The sequence below is a fragment of the Apus apus genome, chromosome 1, assembly GCF_020740795.1.
Source record: "Apus apus isolate bApuApu2 chromosome 1, bApuApu2.pri.cur, whole genome shotgun sequence".
Lineage (NCBI taxonomy): Eukaryota > Metazoa > Chordata > Aves > Apodiformes > Apodidae > Apus > Apus apus.
Genome location: NC_067282.1, coordinates 174,473,794 through 174,499,905, shown reverse-complemented (window position 1 = coordinate 174,499,905; position 26,112 = coordinate 174,473,794). Strand labels below are relative to the sequence as shown.

The 26,112-nt window shown below is 41.9% G+C and overlaps 1 protein-coding gene across 1 annotated transcript; it reads right to left on the bottom strand.

Annotated features, from left to right (window-relative positions):
* Positions 1 to 550: 550 nt before the first annotated feature.
* Positions 551 to 22,766, bottom strand: DBX2 (developing brain homeobox 2). Its single transcript, XM_051613093.1, has 4 exons — positions 22,349 to 22,766; positions 9,705 to 9,800; positions 3,471 to 3,658; positions 551 to 1,020 (listed from the first exon to the last, which is right to left on the bottom strand). The coding sequence occupies exons 1-4, from the start codon at positions 22,683 to 22,685 to the stop codon at positions 700 to 702; spliced, it is 942 nt and encodes a 313-aa protein (XP_051469053.1). The 5' UTR covers positions 22,686 to 22,766; the 3' UTR covers positions 551 to 699.
* Between the last annotated feature and the right edge of the window lie 3,346 nt (positions 22,767 to 26,112).

Below are 26,112 nucleotides of genomic sequence, written 5' to 3'. Positions count from 1 at the left end.
GAAGGTACATCCATGGGAGAAAAGACAGGAGTTAGTGAACTGCACTTTCCAGTACACATTCACAACAAAGTAATTTAAACACAGAATATTTTACGGGGTTGATTTGTTGCCTTTTAGTATTGCATACTTTACCAGGGTTATCATCTGACCTGTGACCATGCTATTTACAACTAACTGAATACTGAAGTAGGTGAGGACAGGTGGAGAAAAGATACTAAAAATAAGTTTGTGTAATATGAACCTACTATGTCATTTAATGAATTTCAAGAAGAACCAGAAGCAACTTAATATCTTGAGGGAAACAGGATTATTCTTATCTTCTGCACAAAAGTAATTAATTAGTCTGACTGCAGTGAGAGATAAAAGTGAATTTCTATCAGTGTGTTTTTAATGAGCATCGTATACAGCACAGGTGTATACATCAGAGCACTTCAGCTTCGTGCTCTTCATTTTACTTACCATCAGTTCCTATTTCACTTTTCAGGTCAGTACAAGACTGAAAAAGACACAAGAAAAGACTGAATATTGAAGAATATTTCTTAAATCATTAGTTGTTTGTCATTTTAATGGTGTTAGACTTTAGCAAATTTATGAGGCATAAACTAGTTAGCTTTACAATGTCCAAATACTGTTAATTTTAGAAGACTGCTGACTTGAAGCCTGTGCTCTCCACTCAATTTACAAACTGGCCCTATTTCCTTAGGCTGATGATGTAACTGCCTTATTTGCAGTGTCTTGGTCAGGATACAAATAGAGTGGACTCTGTGATGAATTTGCTCTTGGAGGTGGTTGTGTACTAGTCAGTCTTTCAGAATTTCCTGGAGAATTCTCCCTCCACCTTGGACTTGCCGGCTCCTGAGATACTTCCCACACAGATTGGCACGGGGAGGTAAAATTCATGGTGGATTGTGAGAGGTAGTTCTCCTCAAGACCTTCTTCTTGGAGGCACCTGTTTGAAAGCACTTCTTTTTCTTTGGAGTTTCGCCACTTCATCCTTCGATTCTGAAACCAAATTTTCACCTGTTTGCAAATTAAAGAGAGTTTATTACATTATTTTATTTAAATAATTTTGCCCTAATAAGGGGGCTTTTTTTCCTTAGTTTCATGTTGTTCCTTCTTTATTCACTGCTATAGTAGAACCAGAGAAGCTCATTGATTGACATTATCTGAGGATTTTTCCTTCACTATTTACTACAGCTGGGCTAAATACTCTGCTTGACTTTTACCAATTCAAAAAGGTGATTATTTGGTTTAGACTGGATAAAGGACAGCCCAGTGATTATAGATAGATCCATTTCCTGTATCAACATCCTTCTAGACAGAAAAGTATTCTCAGAGTAAATTGGCATTATCATTAATAAAACTATGTTATATTACTGGTGCTGTGAAGCCCTGTATTTAAATGAGGCTCTAAAAACTATGACTGTTCTATTCACAAGCATAGCTAAAAACAGCTTTGCCAAATAGCTTCAAAATGTGTGTCGACATATAACACAGTAGTGAGGATTTAAAGATACGTTGTCTGCCTGACTACATTTTTCCAGGAGTTGCCTAGAATCCATGTGCTTTTGAGATAAAATCAATTTTTTGAAAACTTCCCAGTTGCAAAGCTTGATCACAAGCATTCAAAGACATTTATGGAAAGCTGAGAAAAGCTTGGAGAAACACACATCTAGGAACTAGTTGGAAATACCCTTCTACGAACTAGTTTCACATTAAGAGAAGAAACAGAGGGGGAGATCAGTCAAATTATTCAGACTGTGTTCTATTTTTTCTTAAGTATTTGCATCTAGTTCTAGTATTCAGATACTTGATATGAAGACAATGGGGCTATGCTTTCAAAGGTCTGAAAATCATTGCCTTAGGTGGCAGGTACTGTTCCTCCAGCATCACTGGTCAGAAAAATGAAGATGTAGCCTTCATGGGAACTGCTCTTCCTTTCATGAGAAGAAAAAAAAAAAAAAAAAGAGGATATAGGCATCATCTGGTCTATCCGTATTATTAAATTATTTTCCTGTAGTGGTAGTTGTTATCTATATGTCAGTTTTTACTTCCCTGAGCTCTCCTGAATATTAAGAACACAGAAGAAAAACTCAATGAAATACATGTAATGTTAGAAATTTGACAACATACAGGGAAATTTTTAGGCACCACACTGGGGAGTACAATTGCACATTTTCATTGAAATCGTTTATCGTGCAGATTGCAGCTCTGTTCATAACACTGAGAAGCACCACACTCTGCTGCTTGTTTTTGTTTATAGTTGCAGTGCTTGCAATGGGGTCAGAGTCATCCAGTCTGCAAGGAACCACACCAGATCACAAAATCTAACCTCCTGGGCAAAGTGGAGCCAACTGCAAAGTTAGATCAAATTGTTGAGAGCCTTGTTAAGTTCTGAAAATCTCCAAGATAAAGATGATCAAAACTCCCATCACCATTCTCAGGCTTTTCTTTCCCCTAGACAGCTTCTGCAATATATATTTTAAGCACTTTTACTCCCACTGCATATGAAGAAGTAAAATTGTACTGTCACTCTCTCACTCTCTTTCAGCTGTTCTCTAGAGATCTGTGTCTACTCCAGCACCTTTAGAATCCCACCTACCAGTGGCTACCATGTTCATTTTCTGCTGTTGCATGCTCTCAAAAACATTTTTTTCCACTGTTTTTCAGGTTTTGGGCTCTTCCAGACAGGCACTTTTCCTTTGTTTTTATCTGCAGATAGGTTAGGCCCCTGAGATTCCAGATTGGGCTACTGCCAGTCAGCACCACCTTTAACGTACTTGTTCAGTTAGAACAGCTCACTGGAGGGCTTAGAACCTCAGCTAAACTGAATTCCTGCAGCAGGCCAATTCATGTGAAAAATCCCACGAAATGTGAATTGGTAAGAGGGAGCATTTCAGAAGGTCACCCTACAAAATTTTTCCTTCTATAGTTTCTCTCAGCTCTGAGGATCTCTCTCCTTGTGCAGGTAAGTTTCTTTCTGTAGGGATGGTTGCCTGTCTCTTGGGGCAGAACGGTTTCAGAGCAAGTGCTGTTAACTGCAATATCACTAGCTGTTCACCTGCGAGTGCAAAGGGTGCTCAGAGGAAAGCAGGAGGGCTCTATGTGCTGCTGTGTTCTGCCTGGATCACTGGACCAGGTAGTGGGATGAAGCATAGTTCCCTGCCCCAAAAGCCCCTGAAGGGGCTCTGTCAGATAGCTAAATGGGAGATGGAAATTCAATGCAGAGGTCGCATTTCTCCCACCTTGTGTGAAAATGGAGCAATCAACTTCTAAATGTACACTTCCAGAAAATAAACTAGGAACCTGTTCAAACATTCGTTGGATAAAACTGCCATTGATTTACTGAGGTCTTTGCTCGGTGAAGGAGCTCAGGGCTGCCCCTGCGCTGTTCACTTTTCCTTCTTCAAAGTCATTTTAAAGATTTTTCCTCAAAAAGACAAAGTCACAGATGTTCTATCATTACTTACCTGAGACTCCTTTAGACCCAGGCTAATGGCCAATTTCTTCCTGTCTGTTTTACTGATATACTTCTGCTTCTGAAACATTTTCTCCAAAGCTTTCCTCTGGTCTTCAGAAAAGACAGCTCTTCTTAATATACCTCTCCGGGCTTTGGAGTTAGACTCCTGGGTCAGAAGAGGCAGGACACTTTCCTCTCCTAGAGGAAATGGATGAGAGTTTCACATAGTATCAGAGAAATATCAAGTGTCGTTCATTATAATGCTAGCAGACTACTGTCCTGCTTTTGATTTGTTGGTGTTATAAGCGTGTCGTAATGCTTCAGTCATGTTCATTAACGACTAAATCCTCACTTGGATCTAGAGGTGTTGTCAGTGGTCAGAAGTCTCCCCTTGACATGGTAAAAAGTAAATCAGATGAGTTCATAAAGGAACATTAACACAGGGCCCATGCAGCTGTAAAATTCAAACACAGTCAGGGAGAAATGTCTCCACTTTCCTTTGCATGTTATCATCACTGAGTGAACTGCAGCAAGTTTTCCTAGTGTATTTTCTCCTTGTGTGAAACAGAACCAGATAAAAGTGGACTGTAATACTGATTAAAAAAAACTAAATAGGCTTTCTTTAGCTTTGTTGATTCATGAAAGGCTTTCAGAGTGAGCTATTTCTCAGAAAATCCCTGGCCATTCACTTACTCATTCTGGAAACCGCAGTAATTTCTTTATTACAGGACTTGGGAAGTATTTGAATTTATTCCTTTCAGCCTGGTTTCTAATCCTTTTACATCTCGCAGCAAGTCCTGGGAGGAGAGTTTTCAATGCATCCAGTCACATCCCCTTGATCCATGCCTAGAGGGAACCCTACCCTGGAAAACAGCTTCAAAGTTGGGGGAAAAAGCTGCAGTGGAGAAGTAGAAGTGCTCATACTGTCCCTTCATTTGCCTCACAGAAAACACAAATCCAGATAAATCTCTAACCTTCTTCACATCCTCAACCTAAAGCCATAGTGCTTTTCCATGTTCCCTCTGCCCTAGAAGGATGTGGTGAATGGGGAGCAGTCCCTGGTGAAGCTTGGTATGCATCTGGCACTCCTGGCTGCCCTTAATGCTCATCCAGGGAGCAGCACCAGAGGACAGTTGAACAGGCCTGTCACCAAGTGTTGGATGGGATGATTGCTCAGGGCAGTTGCAAGCAGGCCAGGAAAGAGCTGCCCTTTGATGCAGAGACCTGTGCCATGGCTATTTAGCCACCAACACTTACAATCTTTCTGCAAGAGGGCAGACACAAAGATGGCTTTGGTTTGTATCGCATGCAAGATAAGACTCTACAGATGGAAGCTGTCTTCCTGCTGATGGCACCTTTCCACATACATGGGCCAAGATTGCCATCCCAGTTTATAGTTACAGCAGCTGAACAGCTGTGCTGCTCTTTAATTTCCCTCAAGGATCATTTTCATATCAAAGCCAATGGCAAAATTCCCATGTAAAGCAGATTTTCTAAAAGATCATACATTATTTCATGAAAAAGTCTACTTTAGTTAGCTGTAGTGGGGAGGGAAGTAAATACATTTGACCAATAGATTTTGCTAAGCCTCTGTCCATCGTATTTGAGATCCTGACACTCTGGTGAGGTTCACACTGATCAGAAAAAAAAGTAACATAGCCCCTGTTTTTAAAAAGGGGAAAAAGGAAAACCTGGGGAACTACAGGCCAGTTAGTCTCACCTCTGTGCCTGGAAAGATCATGGAACAGATCCTCCTGGAAAGTCTGCTAGGGCACATGGAAAGTAAAGAGGTGACTGGTGACATGGCTTCACTAAGGTGAAATTGTGCCTGATTAATTTGGTGGTCTTCTACAATGGGGTTACAAAGATGGTGGATAGTGGAAGAGCAACTGATGTCATCTACCTGGATTTGTGCAAAGCATATGACACTGTTCCATGCAACATCCTGGTCTCCAAACTGGTAAAATATGGATTTGACAGATGGACCACTCAGTGGGTAAGTAATTGGCTGGATGGCCACACCCAGAGAGTTGTGATCAATGGTTCAGTGTCCCAATAGATGTAAGTGACGAGTGGTGTTCCTCAGGGGTCAGTATTGGTACCAGTGCAGTTCAACATCTTTGTGGGAGACACGGACAGTGGGATTGTGTGTATCCCCAGCAAGCTACGTGCCAAGCTGTGTAAAGCAGTTGACACATTACAGGGAAAGGACACCATCCAGAGGGACCCTGACGGCCTTAAGAGTTGGGCCAATGTCCGCCTCATGAAGTTTAACAAGGCCAAGTGCAAGGTCCTGCACCTGGGTCAGCACAACCCCAGGCTCAAATACAGGCTGGGGGAAGAATGGCTGGAGAACAGTCCTGAGGAAAAGGACTTGGAGGTGGTAGTAGATGAGAAGCTCAACATGAGCCACCAGTGTGTGCTGGAGCCCAGAGAGCAACTGCATCCTGGGCTGCATCAAAAGAAGTGTGGCCAGCAGGGCCAGGGAGGTGATTCTGCCCCTCTGCTCTGCTCTGGTCAGACCCCACCTGGAATACTGCGTGCAGTTCTGGTGCCCTCAGGACAGGAAAGATATAGACCTGTTGGAGAAGGTCCAAAGAAGGGCCACAATGATAATCAGAGGGTTGGAACATCTCTGCTATGAAGGCAGGCTGAGGGAGTTGGGGCTGTTCAGCCCAGAGAAGAGAAGGCTCCAGGGAGACCTTACAGCAGCCTTCCAGTACCTGAAGGAGCCTACAGGAAGCTGGGAGGGGGCTTTTCACCAGAGTGGGCAGTGACAGGACAAGGAGTCATGATTTTAAACTGAAAGAGCATAGATTTAGGTTTGACATCAGGAATAAATTCTTCCCCATGAGAGTAGTAAGGTGCTGGAATAGGTTGCCCAGGGAGGCTGTGAAAGTCCAATTCCTGAAGGTGTTCAAGGCCAGGTTGGATGAGATGTTGTGCAGCCTGGTCTAGTGTGAGGTGTCCCTGCTTCTAGCAGGGAGGTTGGAACTAGATGATCTTTAAGGTCCCTTCCAACCTTTACTGTTCTATGATTCTGTAATTCTATATGATGATCTTGAAAATACTAATTAAATTCAGATGTATCTTTCACAAACTGTTCCTTGGGGCTACACCACATTTCAGCTTCTGTGTATTATATATATTTACTCATGGGTATGCATATCTTTAAAAACCCACAGAGAAACAAACATACATATACTGAGGATATTATAGAACTGTGTATGTATAATGATGAAAAACTGAAGTGTATATGTGTATGTCTTGCAAAGTTGACTAAATACTTTTGAGGTGCTTGTGTGTCTAGTTTGATACTACATACATTACCCCTGCATCCTGCCTCCAGCTCTGACCAGCAGAGGAATAATATTAGGAGCTCAGAAAGTACACAACAATCCTTCCTTAAGATACACTGCCACTATCAAATGGGACCATTGCATGCTGCTAGGCATGTCTTTCCTAAATTTTTCTGTCCTTAAGAACCCATCTTTACATTTATCCCCCATAATAGCCTGTGACAAAAAGTACGATTTAAAATGTTATAATATAAAGAAGTCTAAATTTATACAGATGTATTTCAAATTTCAAAATTATATTTGAGATCAGATACAAAAATCATAACCTACTGGTACTGTCCTGGTATTTATGACACAGTGACACACAGTCAGACTCCATCCAAACCAAAATAAACTATGTGTAGAACAGAAGTCAGAATGCCACAATGGAGGTTTCTGCAAAGGGCAGGCTGGATTCATATTTCCCTGAGAGTGCACAGCCCCAAGCTTCCATCCTGCCCACGAAGCTGGAGGCAAACACTGGCCCTTCTTGAACATATTTTCTCTCCTTCTTGCTCAACTTCAGTAAATTTAGGTACCTTTTACCAGGTAGCTTCCAAGTAGCTTCTGATGAATCACCAACTTTACAGGAAGGTATAGTCTGACAACAAATAAGGTGGTACCTCCTCTCATCCTCACCACAGGCTAAGAGACACCAGTGAGGCAAGAGGCATAACGGGTTGGTCCCTGCCTTCTGGCCTCCATTCCACAATGGAGTTGTCAGCCAAGAACAGAGGATGCCAGATTATGTGACCCCTTAAAATCTGTCTTGCCTGGCTGGTTGTTAACAGTCAATCAGCAAAGAAACAACCTCCTGCTGGAGCCCCAAAGTGCCAATTAATTTCAGTACAGGCAGTGTGTAGGGTACATCTTAATACCTGTATTAGACTAACTTAAGGGTGAAGAATCTACACACTCTAAGGCACAATATGTATCTGATTTTTAAAAATTAGCTAAATAAAATTTAATGATGAGTAGAATGCTCACAGGGTATAGCAAACAGCCACTGGGTCAAAAAGTTTGAAACTTTTGTTTGGGATAATGAAGACTCACCAACAACTGACTAGTCTAGAAAAATTTTTAAACAATAGTCATATCCCAAAGTGCATGCTGATTGCTCACATGAAAACTAAACTCTGGTTGTTGATTAAAGGATTTTTCAGTACAGCAGGACAGGCAGTCATTTGTACATTACAACAACTCCACCAAAATGAAATTTTGTGAGTCAGTTTGCAGCCTGTCACTCTGAACGTGCATCAGAAGGTTTAGTGCTCTGCTGACATAAATGCAAATCTATTACCAACTATTTCCTGTGTTGCTGGTTTGATTTTTGTTTTGCTTCGGGTTTTTTTAAGTAGTTCCTTTGTATCCTAATATATAGTGATAAATGTCCTCTTAATCTGTGGAACAATCTTCATTTGCCTTCGTGGCAGAGACCACCTTGAAGGAGCAAGTAAAAGCTTTAGTCATGGTTTCCATTTTTTCATTTGAACTCAATACATTCTAGTTAAATGGACAATTAATAGGTCACTTCCAAAATAGTAGTGTATCAGTCCTGGTTAATAAACAATCCCCACAGTTGATAATGGGCCTATGTATTCAGCAAGTCCCTGTATACACTCAGCTCATCCACTAAATCCCTTTTCAGGTAGACAGGGTTATATGGGAAGATGAGCTAGAATGAGTCTATAAAAGTCAGTTTCATTCACTGCTTTATTTTTCAGTCAAGTGCTTTAAATGGTGTCCAGAAAATCTCTTGGAATGTGAGACAGGAGAAAAGACTGGCACATAGAGTATTGCTTTATGGCCATACAAAAGGGCAACTGACCCTTGCCCAGGCCTTTTCAATGTGAAATGGTTCCTAAAGTTCATCTGCACAGTGAAAAATTGTGGTGAGGTCGCGTGTGGATGAGTAAAGTGAAAGTGGTGATTGGTCATGGTGCTGTCAGCCATTGTGGGAGAGCCGAGGCCATGTAAAATGCTCTGTGGGAAAGTGTCAGCCCCCTAAAGAGGTGCTCAGAAACTTGCAGCTCATTAAACTGCCAGCATTTGCTGCCTCACTTGTCAAGAATCATTCAACTTAGCAACTGCCCTTCTGAAACATTCATAAAACGCATGCACGTAGTCAGGAAGGCTTTGAAAGCGACTCTGATAAAAAAGTGTATGCTAAAGCACACATAAGCTCCAATTTTCATCTGGATTTGCAAGGCAATTTGTGCTTTTTCTCCAATTTGAAGAACTAAGAAATGACTTTTCTGCTTGTATTCCTGCGCCATAAACAGATAAAATCACAAATATCCCTTCTTACACTATGGCACGGAAACTTCGCAATCAAAATTAAATGTAGATTTGGATTAGATGAAAGTGTGTTCCAGCTCTTAATCCTGAACATATACTGGCCAAATTTGTCTTCAACCTACTTCTTCAATTTTTTACATTGTAATTATAAAAGAAAAACAAATTAAATGTGTCCATGCATTTGACTGCTAGAAAAACAATGTCTGTTTTATTTAATCTTAAGGCTTCCTGAATCATAATTTACCCCTAAGAGACATTAAAATGCAGCATCCATTTAAAGATCTTTCAGCTCTTATTTGCAAATGTTTATTGACACAGATTTTTAAAAGAGTTACTGATTTTAAAGAATCTTTTCTAGCAAACTGAAAAGGAGCTTTCCTAGGTTAGCTCTGCCTGGGTGTCTCAATGCCATTAGAAACCTCTCACAATTGCTCAGTGTACTTAAGTTTGATAAATCTTTGGAAACCCTCTGAATAGAATTGCTGTGATTTTACTAAGGAATTAGCTGCTGCCATTGCATTACCAATTAGTTTTCCAGAACACATTAAATCCTGCTGCTTTGGTTTACAGAATAACTCAAGCATTACTGATGAAGCATAAAAACTTACTTGGAAAAGCAGTGGGGGATGCAGGGTGCTGACAGGACCCACCACAGCATACTGAGTAGAATGGCGGGGCTCGGAGAAAAAAGTGTTTGGAAAGAGCTGCAAAGAAAGCATAGATCTAATTGATTATCCATTGAGCTTAGGTGATATTCATAACAACAGTCCTCCAGAAAGTCAGTGTGTAAAGTCCTGCCCCACGAGTTCTTTCTCCTTTTTTTCAAGATGGTGATATTTTTAAGGCAAACAATGATCAACCAAGTAATTGCTCTTCAATTTAGCAAGGCTATTTTACATGTATAACTTAAATACAATATGCAAGACTCTCAGTATATATATCTAAGGATGTAACTCTGCAGATTTGAAATTTACTTCTGTAATTTCTATGATTACAAGGTTTTTCTCCCTAACTACTGGGATTGAACATGTTGTTTAAATAATATGTTGTTGAAATAATCAGTATATTGATGCATATGGTATAATGTATATGGTACAATGCATCTGAAAAAGTTATTTTCAATAACTCTAGGAAGCATGATATCCTAGAAAAAAATTATCTCTTCTGCTTATACTCCAATGCTGTTATTAGTAGTCAAACAATAAGGTCTTCAATACAAAACAAACATTTATGAATAAATTATATAAAATGCAATGAGACAATACAGCTGAGATCTACAGGCACAAACTCCAGGGACTGATTCTGCTATCCTGATGGTAAACTCATTTTGGCTGGGACAATGTTCTAAACTGAAATGAACCACTTACTGAAAAAGGCTCTGCTTAATAAAAAAAAAATTGCAATGTCATCCCACAGAATTAGGTAATACTTGGTAAACAATGTATAATTTATTTTTTTAAACTAATGAATCAAAAGTCTCTGTTATGTCTAAAAAATGCTTCCAAATCTTGGAAAAGTCTTCATTATCTAATAATCCCTTAACTTTTTTTTTTTGGAAACTCATGGGCTTTTCCATTACTCTTAAGTACCTTTAAGTTTCTGCTCGTACTACTCAACTGTGAAACTTGGAGTATTTTTTGCTTTTGAAAATAGATCCATCACCCTTGCTAGAAATGTATGCTTATAAAATGTGATCAGCATCAAAACATTTATGTCCCTTTCCTGTCTTGGTTTAGGCAGAAAATAAACAGCTCTAGACTTTGTACTATAGGTTTTTTTAAATCTCTATAAATAACCTGATTAATTAATAAAAAAATTAACTGCATACTTAGATTAAAAAAATTAAGACATAGATAATCAGAAAGACAGATAAATAGATAAATGTATCTAAGTCATGTTTTAAATTTCAAAGCTTTTTCTACTCAAATTAAAAACAAAGATCATCCAAAATTATGTTCCTGAGTATTTATTAGGGCATCTGAATAACTTCTCTGATGTTCAAATCTGCTGATCTCCCAAAGCAATAAACTATTACTGTAGAAGCCTAACTCTAAACACTTTTAAAATATTTACCTCTATTTTTGTCTGATTTCATACAAGCTTAGAAGAAAATGTCTTCAACTGTAATTACAAATTTATAAGCATTCTATTACTGCAGGTTTTTATCAACACTTTACTGTTTCTAATTAAATATAAATATGCTCCCAGAGGAACTAATTGCCTATTTTGAAGTGTATTGCTTAATTTACAATAATTATTATTTATATAAGGCATTAATATTCTAAAGCTCCTCTTTCACAGAAGACTATCAAATGTGAAACTGTGTCCTAAAGAGCTTAAGAGGCAAGAATGTGAAGCCAAATTTTAGCTGTCTCACATATCCAAGGGGCTTCAACACAACTGGTGGGGTGTATAAATTGGAAAAAAATCTGACTGTAACTGAAGCAGCAGAGGAGATGGAGAAGGAAAACACCTTCCAGATAATCACAGGCACCCTCCTGAACCTGAGAGCCTGTTCTTGACAATACATTTTATCTGCTGCTACTGTTTTATCTGCTGCAGTTTCCAAACTCCCAGGTGAGGAGCTTTCCTCCCTTCCTTGGGACCCATGTTCCCTGTGCCATTATCAAGTTTCCCTTCAAGTCACCTGCTTCTAAAAATACAACCTAGAGGTACCATATGCAATCTCCTTGCTTCCTTCTCGAACACTTCAAGTGCTCCTTGAATGCCCTATTCCCCTTTATCATTGCTCAAACACCTTATTCAGGTCATACAATTTTTGTCAGCCTGTCCTTGATATTCCCTTTTACAGTTTCTTAACTCTCTCTAGTTCTTTGCTCTTTTTTGATAATGTGTGGCTCATTATGATATGTGATACAAGCAAGAGACATGGATAAATCAGAATTGAGTAAGTTATTGCTTCAGATAGGTAGCATGTTCCTGCAAATAAAGACAGAGGGATTGGAAAGGATAGGTTTTCTTCATTCACTATGTCTCTCAACAAGCAAGCTGCAAGCATAAAGGTCAGGAGATGGATCAGGGTCAAAACGTGAGACATTGTGCTTGAGGAAATCCCAAATGAGCCATATATTTCCATGGATGTTGCTGGCAATGATTCAATGCCACTAGCACAGCACCATGATGCAAACAGTAGAGCACTAATTCTGCTCAAGTTGATGGAAATCATGCTTCTGGCTTTCTTGAGCATTCCACTTAATTCCCTCAACGAACTGCTGTCTTTCTGCCTGAGTGTCACGTACCCCTCCCTGTAAGGCAGAACATTTGCGTAAGAAAGATGATGCAGGTGATACATCCTCATGTGACTCTGAACCAAGTGGTGTTTGAGGCCATTTCTCAGGATTGATTTATGCTAGATCCTGTGGAATAAACAATGGCATTGTGTCTTTCTATAGAATAATAGAATGGTTAAGGTTGGAAGGGACCTTGAGGATCCTCAGGTTCCAACCTCCCTGCTATGACCAGGGACACCTCACACTAGACCAGGCTGCACAAAGCCTCACCCAGCCTGGCCTTAAACACCTCCAGGGAGGGGACATAGCCAATGGATACTTCTAGTTTATTAACTACTTTACTGTGCTCCAACTACACTGATACTCAAGTGAATTCTATGTTAGGTTTAACAAACTACATCCTCAGGTGCAGTCTACTGAAGCTGTTGCACTCAAACCAATCTGTATCACTGACACAAAGGTCCATCAGTAAAAAATCTGGCATCATACAGGGATAATCAACTGTACCTTAGAGTCCTCTGTAGAGAAAAATGTTAATGCTTCAACCTAACACATATGAGTATATTTTTTATCCTTAATATAAAAAGCAGAGAATATTCATTGTATTGAATGGCTTCCATTGTCTGTGTGAAACTGCATTAACAGAATTAAAATTGCTTAGAGAAAAATTATATATTTAAGCTACACGTATTTCAGAAGTATGTTCAGAAGTATGCTATGATTGTACTTGTAGGAATGACAAAATACGTATTAGGGCTGAGGCAACATACAGAAAGCATTGTCTATGCTTTTATTTTATGGTCACATACATCATGGCCATTCTACCAGTATTTGTTAGTCAAACAATCTGAAGGAAACATTGTTTCTGTTGACACATGGCTGAAAATTGCTGAAATGTCAGAATATCAGTTCTGTATTTATTGGCTAGAATTAATAACACTATAACCACAATGCAGCTGTTGCTTCCAGCCATGTGGAGTATCCATTAACCATGGGCCAAAACCTAATAATTTGTATTCACGACCACAGAATCACAGAATGGTAAAGCTTGGAAGGGACTTCGGGAGATCATCTAGTCCAACCCCTCTACTAGAGCAGGATGCCTTAGAGCAGATTACACAGCAACATGTCCAGGAGGATTCTGAACGTCTCCAAGGGTTCCTTTTCTGCTTAGCATTCCTATTTCATAAAAATAGAGACTGTGAGGAACTAAGCATTTCACAAGAGTGAGATTTTACAGGTTTATCTTCACAGACATATGAAAATGAAATATCAGAGTAGGGTATAAGTGTATTTTGGCAGTCCAAAAACTGTACTACATGCCTTAAAAGAAAATTTATACGGTCATAAATAGGATGATATATCCAAAATGAAATCAATAATTTATTCCTATTTTTTCACAAAAGCCAAATTTTTTAGACATTGTTGCTGCATGAATATTTTTTGTAATAATGCTTATTTACATTCAGCTTTCTGAATTCAAAATATTTCACAAGCAATACAGTTACTCTAAACATTCAAATGGACCTCCAGCTTATCCAGTGCTAAAACTCCAAGATTTGATCAGATCCTGATATTCTAAAATATACTTCCAGCTCTGAAGATATTCTAGAATCAAAATCCCTCCCATAGTAAGAAGTCATGCCAACAGTGGAACTAGAAGTTGTCCCTCTAACTATCCACCATTTTGAGAGTAAGGTTGCTAAATGTAATTCAGTTCAAATGGACATGCAATTTTTAAATGGTGTGTCATTTAAGGCACTATTTGCTTTTTCTAATCCTAGTGTTGTGTAATGTCTTGGGAAATAGTATTGGCCATTAGCCAGCAGGAAAGTGGAAAGGGGCAAAGAAAAACTGACTATTGAGGAAAAGTGAAAGATGGTAAACTTCTGGTATTACCCATACATGGCTCCTTCACTGCACATGCAGTTTGTTGGGGATTTTTATAGCTAACTGATAAAAATGTTGTACAATCCCATGAAGAGAGCTAAAACACCTCTGAAGAGTGAGTGAGACAGCTGCCTAGAGCCAGCCAACAAGAATCAGTAAGAGCAGGAACAGAGAGACCTCAAGCTGCACAAAGGCAGTCCTTGAATTCTCCAAGTATTGCTAAATCCACATTAAATGCTCCCCACAGTGATGCCAAGCCTCCAGCCCTGGCAGGCAAATTGAAAATATTATTGATAAAATGATCCCATTTAATTTCAGAATCTTGGATGCTTTGTGCCCATAAAGCAGGCACAAATAAACTGTAATTTCCTACCTATGCCCATTCTTGGTTACGATTAAGGCAAGCTTTTGCAAAGCTGCAGGAGAGTTTCATGTCGTTAAGAGCTCCCTGCAAACAGTCCAACAGTGGCTCTGCCAGGCTAGTGGTCCATCTGAGCCACATGGCAGCACTTCTCCTGAACCCCAAGCCCTGGGCCCTGCAGTGATCCTTGGCTCTCTGTCCTCGGCAGTTACTGTGTTTAGAGTACAACGCTCCAGCAGCAGTTCTGCACCTCCAAAGCATTTCAGCCAGCTGAAGGGGAGTCCCTGGCCATGAGGAGGAAGCAACAGCCATTGCCTAGGCAGTCACCACCACACAGCTGGCAAAGCTTACTGCGAGCGCTTGTGGTACAGCATTGCTCAGAGCTGGATTTCCTCCACTCCCAAAAGTCACTGTCTACTCGCTTCCCATCTATTCCTGTAAAACAGGACTCCATGAACACTCAGAGATCATCAAGCCAAAAGGGCAGACCAGAGCAGCATTCGCACATCAGCTGTAAAATATTAGCTAATGTTCACAAAAAGAATTTTGAACTTCTAAATATGTATTTTTTGAAATCCTGCACAAAAAGCAGATGTGAGAAGTGGACTTGCATTTTTATGTCAGGTCTCCACAGGGCTTTCAAAATTAGCAGAGTAGTCACACCAAAAAGGGCTTGAAACGTGCTGATAGCATGGTCATCGTTTCCTTACATCCACTGCAATGTAGTGGCTGACAGTCACACTACAGATCAACTGAGATCATGTGAAGCACCATCAGTTTTCAGAGGCATCATTCATGGGTCTAATTTTTACGGCATGATTTGCTGTACATGTTTTTCTCTGCCTGAGGAAACACAAGTGCCCTGTGCTGGTGACAATGCATGGTCAGATTTCATCTCTGTGACAACCCAAAGCAACAACCAAACCCCACACCATTTGCCAAAGACTACATGGGTCTCCTGGTGCCAGCAGTAAATGTGGCTTCCACCCTTCCCATGCCTTGTACACAGCCTGGCTATTTAGAAGAGAGATCATGGATTGGACAGCTGTGGATGCACCATCATTGTCTCCAGCTCCATACTTCTTCAAGATGCCCATGAGGTAACGTGCCCCAGCACTTTCTGCCTAACAGTTCTTGTCAAAAGGGGCACTACTGTCACTTCTCTGTCTAAAAGTTCATTGTGTGGTCTAAGGTCCTTGTCAAGGCCTCCTGCACAGTCAATGAGAAGAGGTAAATAGCTCTATGTAACAATTCATCATCTTAAAATACATGTCTAAGAAGGTAAACTGTGACATTCTCAGAAGGCATCTCTCTGTATTGACTATGGACTAGGCAAGGTATTTAGACAATGACATTAATCATTTATTTTTTGCCAAACAGCTGAATTACCATGACCTTCTTCCTATCCTTCACAGGTAATGTCATAAAAACACAACCCTATCTACAGCCATAAAAACTCTGTAAAAAATTATAAAATTCAGCTATAAAGGCACTGAGGTTATTTTCTTTGATTTTCAACATATTGCAATTTGTTTAGAAATCATTTCCTCAAGCAAGGTAAAATTAGGGTCATATGCTGTAAGAGAACAATTCACTGGTTTTTCACTATTGCAGCCCTAACTTGAAATCTCACAACTGGCCAAAATGCACCATTTAATCACCCAAAGTCTCAAGACTGGCTAAACATTAGAGTGAAAACATAACAAAGGGTGAATTCCTTTTCTTTCTTTTTGCTTTTCTTTGTAAACACATGGGGCTTTTAGTCTTTTTACATTTGCACAAGGAAATACCTTTTCAAGCTGAAATCTGAGATATTCATAGCCACAAGATTCCAGGGGTGGGGACTGCAACAAACAATACCAAACTGTCTGAGATTCATGAGGAGGAGGGCAACATACATAAAAAATACCTTAAGAGAATTATGTGCTACAACTTCAGAAAAGGCAGCTTTTCAAAGGATATTTTAGTAAATTTTTCAGCACAATGCAAAGGCCACTTCTCCAATGTGACAACTCCCCTCACAGAAACACAGTCCAGGTTACTGAAAATACTCAGATGCCTAACTTTATAAGGATCTGGGTCTATATATATGACATTTGAAAAAGCCTCCTGCCACCTTATATACCTGCAATTATTTTCATATTTAAAGTATTTCCATCCCAATTCTGCTATGGATCATGACTGACCATGAAGTACCATTTAGAAAAATGTATATATTAAGAGTTATTTTGCAGAGCTGCATTACACAAAGAATGCATAACACCTTTGGTAGGACAATGGAGGCAGAGAACTTGCCTTTCGAAATTCAGGGGAATTTGTTAATGTAAAACAGTACAACAAAACCCAAAATCTGCACTCAAGAACTTGCCTTGAGATTAATCCTTATCACATTTGTGGGTTTTCTAAAAACATTTAAAATATATTACAAGGTTTCAGAAGACCATTTCATTTGGCAATACAAAAAGACATTTTTCAGAAGTTAATCTGCTAACTGTAGGCATAATTGACTCCACGGTTTCCCCTCTGTGAATTCCTTTTCTACAAACCCCACCACTTGTCTTCCCAGTGCAGCCTGGAGATCTTCTGGCAGGACTTAAATCTTACTAAGGACCAAACTTAGGATCTTCTTTCTTTCAGAGGCTTTGCAGCAAGAGTCGCCAGAGGCAAAAGCACTGCCAGCCAATGTTCATATTCCCCGCTGAGTCTGGACTGCCAGACTGGTGGCTGGGTTGGAAAGAACAACTGGCACTAAGTCTAGCTCTGGCAACCTTACAATGAGAACAAAGATTTGTCCTTTAAAAGCCATTTTACAGCCATTCTTAAGGTATGCTAGGCACCCCAAACCGACTCTATTATAAACAGCTCACAAAGTTAACTGGAAGCAGGAAAAGCTGCTGCATGCAGCCTATGATTTCTGAAGGGTACAGAAACTTCTCTGTTTCCAAAGACAAACTTTTAAAACAATGAAGATGCCTCAGTGCTCCTAGCAATCAGGGCGTTAAAAAAAAAATGCCAAATAGATCTCCCCACCCTAAAAAAACTTTCTGTCCCCAGAAAACACCTACAAAACAGGAAGATCCAGAGACTTGTTAGTCAACTTGTTGCCTGAGTGAGGGTAGCACGTTCCAGAGGCTAGTGAAGCCTAGAAGGAGCTGAGATAAAACACTATGCTCTTTCCTACCTTCTATTTTACTGAAAGTTAGGGTTACATGTCACTTGAGGACACATTCTGGCTGCCAGTTGGTTTGAAATCAGTAATTAGTAAGCATTTATTCACTAAGAGAGGGTCCAAAATTAAGGAGAAACCCCACTTTATTTATGTAATTCAAGTAATAAGGTATATTGATTAAAATAATAGTGTTGCAGGATATAATTGCTGTCATCACTTGAGGGGAAAAAACTGATGCTGATCCAAAGAGTTAGCCTGGAAAAGCCCCTGATACTTTAGGCAAAAATCCCATAAGCTCAATTTTTCAGCAAGTTTTGCAAAGGAAGTATCTCACTGTTATATTTATTTCTTTTGTTGCACTTTTCAGTTTCGTTTCTCTGTTAATCTATCAAAATGCCAAGATTAAAGCAGAAAGCCAGATTCTTGCCATGCATGTGTACATTCAGGATGTAAAGCACTTACTGTCATCCTCCTCCAGGGCAAATTACTTGAGAAGAGCAGAGGTTTTCAGAAAATGATTTCAGGTAGCCAAGTAACTTCACATTTATCAAGGAGGTCACTCTGACCTGGTGTCAGCCAATACTTCTAGAAACCAAGTCGTAAGTAAAGATGTGGAATGGACCTCTTTAATGCAACTGTGCTACAAAAGACTGCATCTCAGCATCCTCTGGATAATTTTCCTATGTCAGAAAACATTGAGGAAAACTGTCAGGTCTTATAATTTATCCACAAGATAATTATAAGACTAGAGTACCAGGAGAGGGCCCAAAACCCAGATCAGCAAGCAGAAACTGAGGACTTCTTCCATGCTTAACAGACAATTGTTTGCTCAGAACTTTGATCTGGAGCTTCCCTCCTCCTTTAACAGGCAGTGCAAGTATAAGCCACATAGCTGAAATACGTTCCCCTGGGAAATGTTGCTTTAAAACAGTGCTTATTTTAAGTTTGTAGGCAGTAGCAGAACACATCCCATTGTTGAAACAGCAGAAGCAGATTCTGCACTTCTTTACCTAGTCAGGGCTACAAATACACACTGAATGCAAAGGTCTCACAAAACAGAGGGCAGAATTATACATATATTTCATCCAGGCAACAAGTTTTGAAAGAGAAGAATCAGGCCTATAGCACAGAGGTTAGGAGAAACTAAGTGCAGCTAGACAGAAGCACAGTGCTCCCTATGCCTGCTGGAGCTGGTGGGCCCTATTCAGTGTTTCATCATCCGCACTGGGGCTTCAGAGCACGATGCCAGAAAGCCTGCAGATATCCCAGGCTGGTATAAACTGGCATAATGTTGTAAAAGGCAAGTGAGTTTATCATCTAGCAATAATGCTCCTTCTGCTTATCATTCTTAAGTTATATGCCATTTATTCATGCAGTTGTACTCTTAAATAAAAATAAACAAAATCAATTTCAAAAACCTGATTTGATTGCATTTCATTTTCAAAACTCAACAAAAAAATGAAAAGTTACTATTTTAATATTCTGCAAACAAATATATTTATTTCAAGCCCACTCACTAGAGGATGCTTCTTATGGTGTGATACTTTTAGAGTACTTTTTCACTTAGGATAATTTTGGAGGAGAACTCAAAATATGTATCCAGATAAGCACTTTGAAAGGTCAAATTAAATCCTTTGAAACTTGTAAATTACAGCAATGAAAATTTGCTGATTAAACTTTGTTGCTGAGGAGTTATAAAGGGAAAAGCTACCATGATCAGATGTCACAGATAGAAAGTGCCATCCCACTCATTCTTTTTTTTCCAGCTTACAGAAAGAATAAAGGATGTCATTCTTTAGCAAATTTATGGAGTGTTAGAAGGTACCCAAAATGGAGTGCTTTCTTTACGTCTTTCTTTGATAGATGCTGTGGATACACATTGGGTTTGGAACTGTAAAAAGGTTCAGTATATTCAGTTCAGTCCCTGGTGTGATTTTATATTCCTTCCTCTCTGACAACTTTTGGTGACCTCACTAGAATTTGGGACTACATAATCAATACAGATTACTGGTATTTTTCAGTTCTCTTTAACTGTAACTTTAAAAAATTTATTTCAAAAATCCTGGATTATACCAAGCTAGCTTGTTAGGGCACTTCTAGGCCCTGCATGATCTACAGAGCATTCACTAGTTCAGAAAGATTAAAAAAAAGAAAGTTTTAGCATGTCCAACAGTCTTACTAAAAACTTAGACCAAGATTTTCCAAAATGCCATGTGATTTGAGGGGTCCAAATAAGAAAGTTTATTCCTCAAAAACCTTACAAAAATCAGTGAATACTCACAAAAATCATTACATTAAAAAATTCTACCTGGTACAAATCTCTTAGTTAAACTACCTTCATTAGTCCCTCAAGGCTAAAACTCTTATTCTGACAAAACAGTCTTTTGCCCTATCACTGCATAAACAAGACTTACTCACAAATGCAAGTGTCCAGTCTGAACAGCTCCCTCTGCATTCACCCACACTAGAGAGAACAGACTCCTTAGAAAACAAAATCTGGCTTGGCAGGACAGCTGAAATCTAACGTACATTTATGAAAGTCTAGACACCTAAGAACCATCTTCACTTTAAGACATGTAAGTCAGATAAGAACCAACAGATCCCTCTTAGAATATATACATCTTTGTTGTCCATCTTTCTACCTTAGGGGGCTTTTTTTTTTTCTGAGTGCATAATGAATGAGGAAACCTAGTATTTGTCACCGATGTTTTTCCTCAAAGCTCCCTCTGAAATCCCTGGAAGCTGTGGCATCAGAAGAAACATAGGATCCGGCTCCAAACCACTAGATAATCCTACAACACCTTCCCAAGTTCATGAGTACCACTGTAGGCCAATCAAAGAAAGAAGTAATCCTGGAAGCAAGCATTTGAAAAACTTGGCATTCAGGAACTTCTGTTATACTCAGAAAAAGTTTACCTATAGCAATGAGTGCTGGGACATCTTGTTATCTCCTCATTTACATGTGCTCTCTACACACACATAGCATTTTCTTTAGGGCTTTTTTTGGGGAGGGAGGGAAGAATGTGCACCTAATTTCAGAAAGATGATACTCGTGCTGTTCGTTTCCTGATCTGCCCTAAAGTTACTTAAAATAAACATGTTTAAATAACTGATATGCAGCTGGAGTATTTGGAATATCTGACTCTCTCCTGCCTATCTTTAAAGTATGTTATTTTTAAGAATCAAAAACTGCTTTGAATTTTGCAGAACAGGTATTAGGATTTAAATGAAGTAAAATTATGCTTAAAAAAAAAATAAATTCTTAATTCTGGTTCTAAAACGAGCCTTTTGGTTCCAAACCTTAAAGCCTTAATTCAATAAATATGACTGTTTGTTTTATTTTAAGTACATTTAAAACTACACGATCATATATAAAAATTCAGGAGATGGCACACAAGGCTGAAATAAATTGATATAACAGAAAGGCAAAATACTACACATGTGGCGAGTCAAATACCTAATTTTATAAACAAACTTTGAATTCAAACAGTTCCATGACTGACAAAGTGCACATTCCTAAAAATGCTTCCGAACTCTATTCACGACCGGAAAAAAAAAAAAAAAAAAAGTGTTTTTATGAAAATCGGCATATTCAAGGCACAAAACCCGTTTTGTAGAACTCTCTGCTTCCGACTCAGCGACACAGCTCTCGGCGGGGCTGCCGGACGGGCGGGCGGGGGCACGGACGACGGATGGATGGATGGATGGATGGATGGATGGATGGATGGATGGATGGATGGATGGATGGATGGATGGATGGAAGGAAGGACGGACAGACAGACGGACGGACGGACGGACAGCTGCCCGCGGGCAGGCCGGGCTGCCGGGCGCGGTCACAGCCGCACGGGTGACACCGCTCCCAGCGCCCTGGAAGGCGCTGGCTTTGGCTTCGACACCCGCCCCAACTGCTAATCACGGGCCTTTCACACAGCTTTGAAGATGACCTTTTTTGCGCCCCTGTTTTTTTCAAAACCTGCATTAAATTGCCTGCTTTGCTTGAATTAGTTTTCCTCGAGAGGAAGAGCGCGGTCCGTCGCCCCTCGCTGACCCCGGGAACCGGGCACCTGGGGAGGGGGCTGCTGCCTGCCGCGCCATCGCTGCCCACGGGGGCAGGGCCGCTCGTCTTTCTCCCAAAGCTAGACATTTCATACCTTCCGGAGCCTGTTCGCCGGAACCGTCTTTTGCTGGCTGTGAAGAACTAGCAGACCCGAAGGAACGGCGGGAAGGGCAGCTAAAAGCGCTGGTCGCTACCAGCACCAGGCTTCGCCGCACTCGCTGCACCCACCGCCGCGCCGGCCCGCGCAGTTTCAAGCCGCCGTCCAGCTGCCCTCAGAGCCAGCCCCGCGCCCGCGCCCCGGGCCCCGCTGCCAGCCGCAGAGGCGGGCGGGCCGTCGGAGCCCCGCCGGCAGCACCGGCCGGCAGAACCGGGCCGCGGGAAGGGTGTCCCGGCGGCACGGCACCCTCGGGGCACGGCTTCCCCGCCCCGCCGCCCCCCGCTCAGCCCTCCCGAGGCTCCTTCCGACCGCCTCCCGTCCCGACCCGTCTCCCCGGGGGGGGACGCTGGAAGGGGCCGGCGCTCACCTGTGGCTGCCGGCGGGAAGACGGTGCCTCTCTCTGCCGCCGGAGCCCGCGCTGGCGGGCGGCCGCTGTCCGCCGCGGAGGGGTTGAGCACTTGAAAAGCCCATCTTGTCGGGTAGGGACCCCCCGAGGGGCTGATTTGTTCCGCCGCGGGGCACAGCTTGAGGGGGACGGGGCTGGCGGGGAGGGGACGGAGCTGGGCAGGGCTCGGCGGCGCCCCGGCCCGCAGCAAGTTCTCGATGAGGAAACTTTTGCCCAAGTTGCCGAAACCGGGCGCCGCCGGCAGGTTGAGAAGAGCGGAGGAGCCCACCAGATCCCAATACAGGGCGCTGGGCACCATAGCGAGGGCTTTTACCCCACCTCGCCCTGCCCTGCCCGGCCCGGCCCAGCCCAGCCCAGCCCGGCCCGGCCGCCGCGGCCCCTCACTGGGCTGGGACGGGGCGCCGGGCTCTGGGGCCGGGCGGGCCCGTGGGGTGCCCCCCGGAGGAGAACGGAGCGGAGAGCTCGGCCGGGCTGTCCGTGGAGACGCGGCGCAGCTCTTCGCCGGGCTGGAAGGTGTGTCCAAGCGCATTCATTATGTCAGCCGGGGACGGGGAGTGATGGACGCGGCCAACAATGCCGCCTCGCCCGGCAGCCCCCTGGGGGAAGGGGGGTAGGGCGGGGAGCTGAGCAGCCCCGGCCGCATCCTGGCGCGGGGGTGGCTGCCCCGCGGTGCCCGGCCGCCCCCCCGGGCCCGCCGCCACGGCCCTCCCGCGGCCGGGCTGCACCTGTGCTGGGGGAAGGGAGAGGCCTCTGGCCCCGTCCCGGCGGGGAGGGGGCTCCCAGGCTGGCCGCGGCGGGATCATGTCGACCTAATGATCCCATGAGGTAATGGGGAGGTAGTCATTAGCTCACTCCCTCTGGGCATTTTTATCTGGCCTTTTTTTTTTTTTTTTTTTTCCTCTTTGGTTACCCGCACAAGACACACGGTCGATTTTCAACATTTGTCTTAATAAATCTGATTAAGATCAACATGGTGCTCTTAATCATGTTTTCCTCGAGATGCGAGACGATGCTTTCTGGCTGCATCAACATCTTTTGGCAGGGATGTTTCTGACCGTTTCAACTTCCTTACACGTATTCTTATTTACTAACACACCATGTAATGCGGCGAAGAATTCTCATTTTCCAGTTCAAATGCACATGCAGAAAGTTAAAACTGGACATCATTCCCAAAGATGTGAAAGCATCTCCCTGTTTTGCAGAGAAATCCTTTTATTTCAAAGCAGCTGTTTGCCCCTCTCATCTGGGGGATGTTCCCTGCGATATCCTCTGGAGCAGGTGAACCCCTTATTTTTGTACTGCAGTAGGGGCATAACCCTGCTGACATCAGGGTAGTTCACAGGTTAAACCAGATGGAGAAGTGGAATCATCCCTGTCCTCAGCAGACAGGAAGAAAGGTTTAATTGCTGCAGGACTTAGTAATACCTTGGGAGATGTAAATTAAGTGCTTGCAAGCCCTCCTTCACATCTTTGGGTAGGTTGGCCCTGCCAGAGCTTGGGCACTTACTGCATTGGCACCAAGATATTGTTACCTTGAACAGGAACAGAGGAGTTGATGAGGATGCTTCATGCCAGGGGCCCAAGTCATCTGACCTTCTGTACCTTCTGGCTTCAGCAGTGGCTGTAAGTATAAGGAAGAATAAGACCAAGATGATCAGATAGTTTTGCCCTGATATGCTGCCGTGGTCTCAGTTTAAAGGAGTTCCACAGCTTAAGCACTTGTATTTACAGATCTGAAGGCCTTCAACTTTGTAAACTCAGGATATTATTGCAATTGTTTTACCTGGGAGCATTTGAAGACTGGAGTTTCATCTTGCCATTGAAAAGGACAGAATCTAGGCTGGTGGATCCCAGAGTACATCTGAAGGAAATATGCATAATTGTAATACCAAAATGCAGAGACATATATTTATCATGTTTCTAAGAGAAAGAAGCAAGTCTTCCCAGGAGGGCATCTGCTTCGGAACACTGGAAGAAGCTGCCTTTCCAATTACCCTTCATAAATTTATTCACACCTAAGGATTTATTCTGTCTTTCCTTTCACTGACAAAGTTCTCACAGAGTTCCCAAGGGCTTGAGATACTGAAAACCGTAATTCAATTCACTTGGAAAAGTTCCTTTAGTCCATCCAGCTGTGCTGCATTAATAAAAGATATTCACCAAGGAAAAGATGCTTGTCAAAGGTAGCCTTCAAAAACAGGCTTGAAGTTTGGTTTCCTCCAAAGCCATTCCTCATGCTGAAGTGGCTACTAATGTGTTAATCACAGCTGTGTAGCTCAGTAAAGTATAATTAGCAAGTTGCAGTGAATTTTAAGCACAACACATGTAGCAGTTTGCTTTGCTGTATGGAAGAGAGTGATTGGTTGCCACACGGGTTAACAATTCATGTCAGGTTTCATCTCTAGTTCCAGGGTTCGACCCATTCATAGAAATCTGCGTTTAAAGCAGTTCCCTTCCTCGCTCCTATTTTCACCTGTCAGTGGCCTCTCACATTCTTTCCTTACTCTCGTAGCTGTACCAACAAAGCACCATGAACCAGATCAGAGAACTCATCCAGGTTTTAAATAACAGAAAATATTATTTTGCAGGACATTCACGGTGCAGACCTAACGCTGGTTATGTGAGCTGAAGTAAGGATGTTAGAGTAGAAAAACTGAATGAACTCATTAAACCAGGGCAGCCTTTGAGCACTTTGTCTCTGGGACACATCCTAGCCCTGCTGAGCAGTTGGTAGCAAATTCTGTTGATCCTCTGGTTGTATGATAATCGGGTACAGTCAGGCCCAAGAGATCTTACCTGTCAAAAACTGGAGAGCACAGTACAAAAAGTGTAGGTTCCTCGTTCAGATCTGGAGTATGAACTGATCTGATTTGATTCTAAAACCAGGTAGCATCCTAAACCCCGACGGTTTCCAGTGCATACAGCCTGGAAATGTGTGACAAACTGATCCTTGGCCAAGGAAAGTATTGCATGTGCGTTACCTGAATACACACAGTAAGTAGAACCACAGAATTTTCATGGTTGGAAAGGACCTCTAAGATCATCGAGTCCAACTGTCAACACACCAAAAAACCCCAAAGAAACAAAAAACAAAATATCACAGCCACTAGAGCATGCCCTGAAGTGCCACATCTACATGTTTCTTGAATGCCTCCATGGATGGTGACTCAGCCACTTCCCTGGGCAGGCTATTCCAGTGCCTGACCACTCTTTCAGTATAGAAATTCTTCCTAATACCTAGTCTATATCTCCCCTGCAGCAGCTTCAGGCCATTTCCTCTAGTCCTGTTGTTATTTACTTGCAAGAAGAGGCCAACACCCACCTTCCTACAACCTCCTTTCAGGTAGTTGTAGAGGGCTATGAGGTCTCCCTTCAGCCTCCTTTACTTCAGACTGAACAACCCTAGTTCTCTCAGCTGCTCCTGGTGTGACTTGTTTGTTCATATGGTGAATAGCTCTCATTTAATTTGGTTCTGCAAACTTGGAAGGTACTTACTCTGTATTTAGATTTTGACATTTTATGAATTTACTTTTAACTTAACCAGACTAAAGGAGAAGAAAGTTTGCCTTAATTGGCTGCCTTGTCTTGCATCACATGATTGGAAAACGTGAATATACACTTCTTGGGTTGCAGAGCTTAAAAAATGGGGTACATGGCACTTAAATGAAATACTGAACACTCTCTTGTTATGCCTTCCCCACTTTAAGTCCTGGGCACAGTCTTAC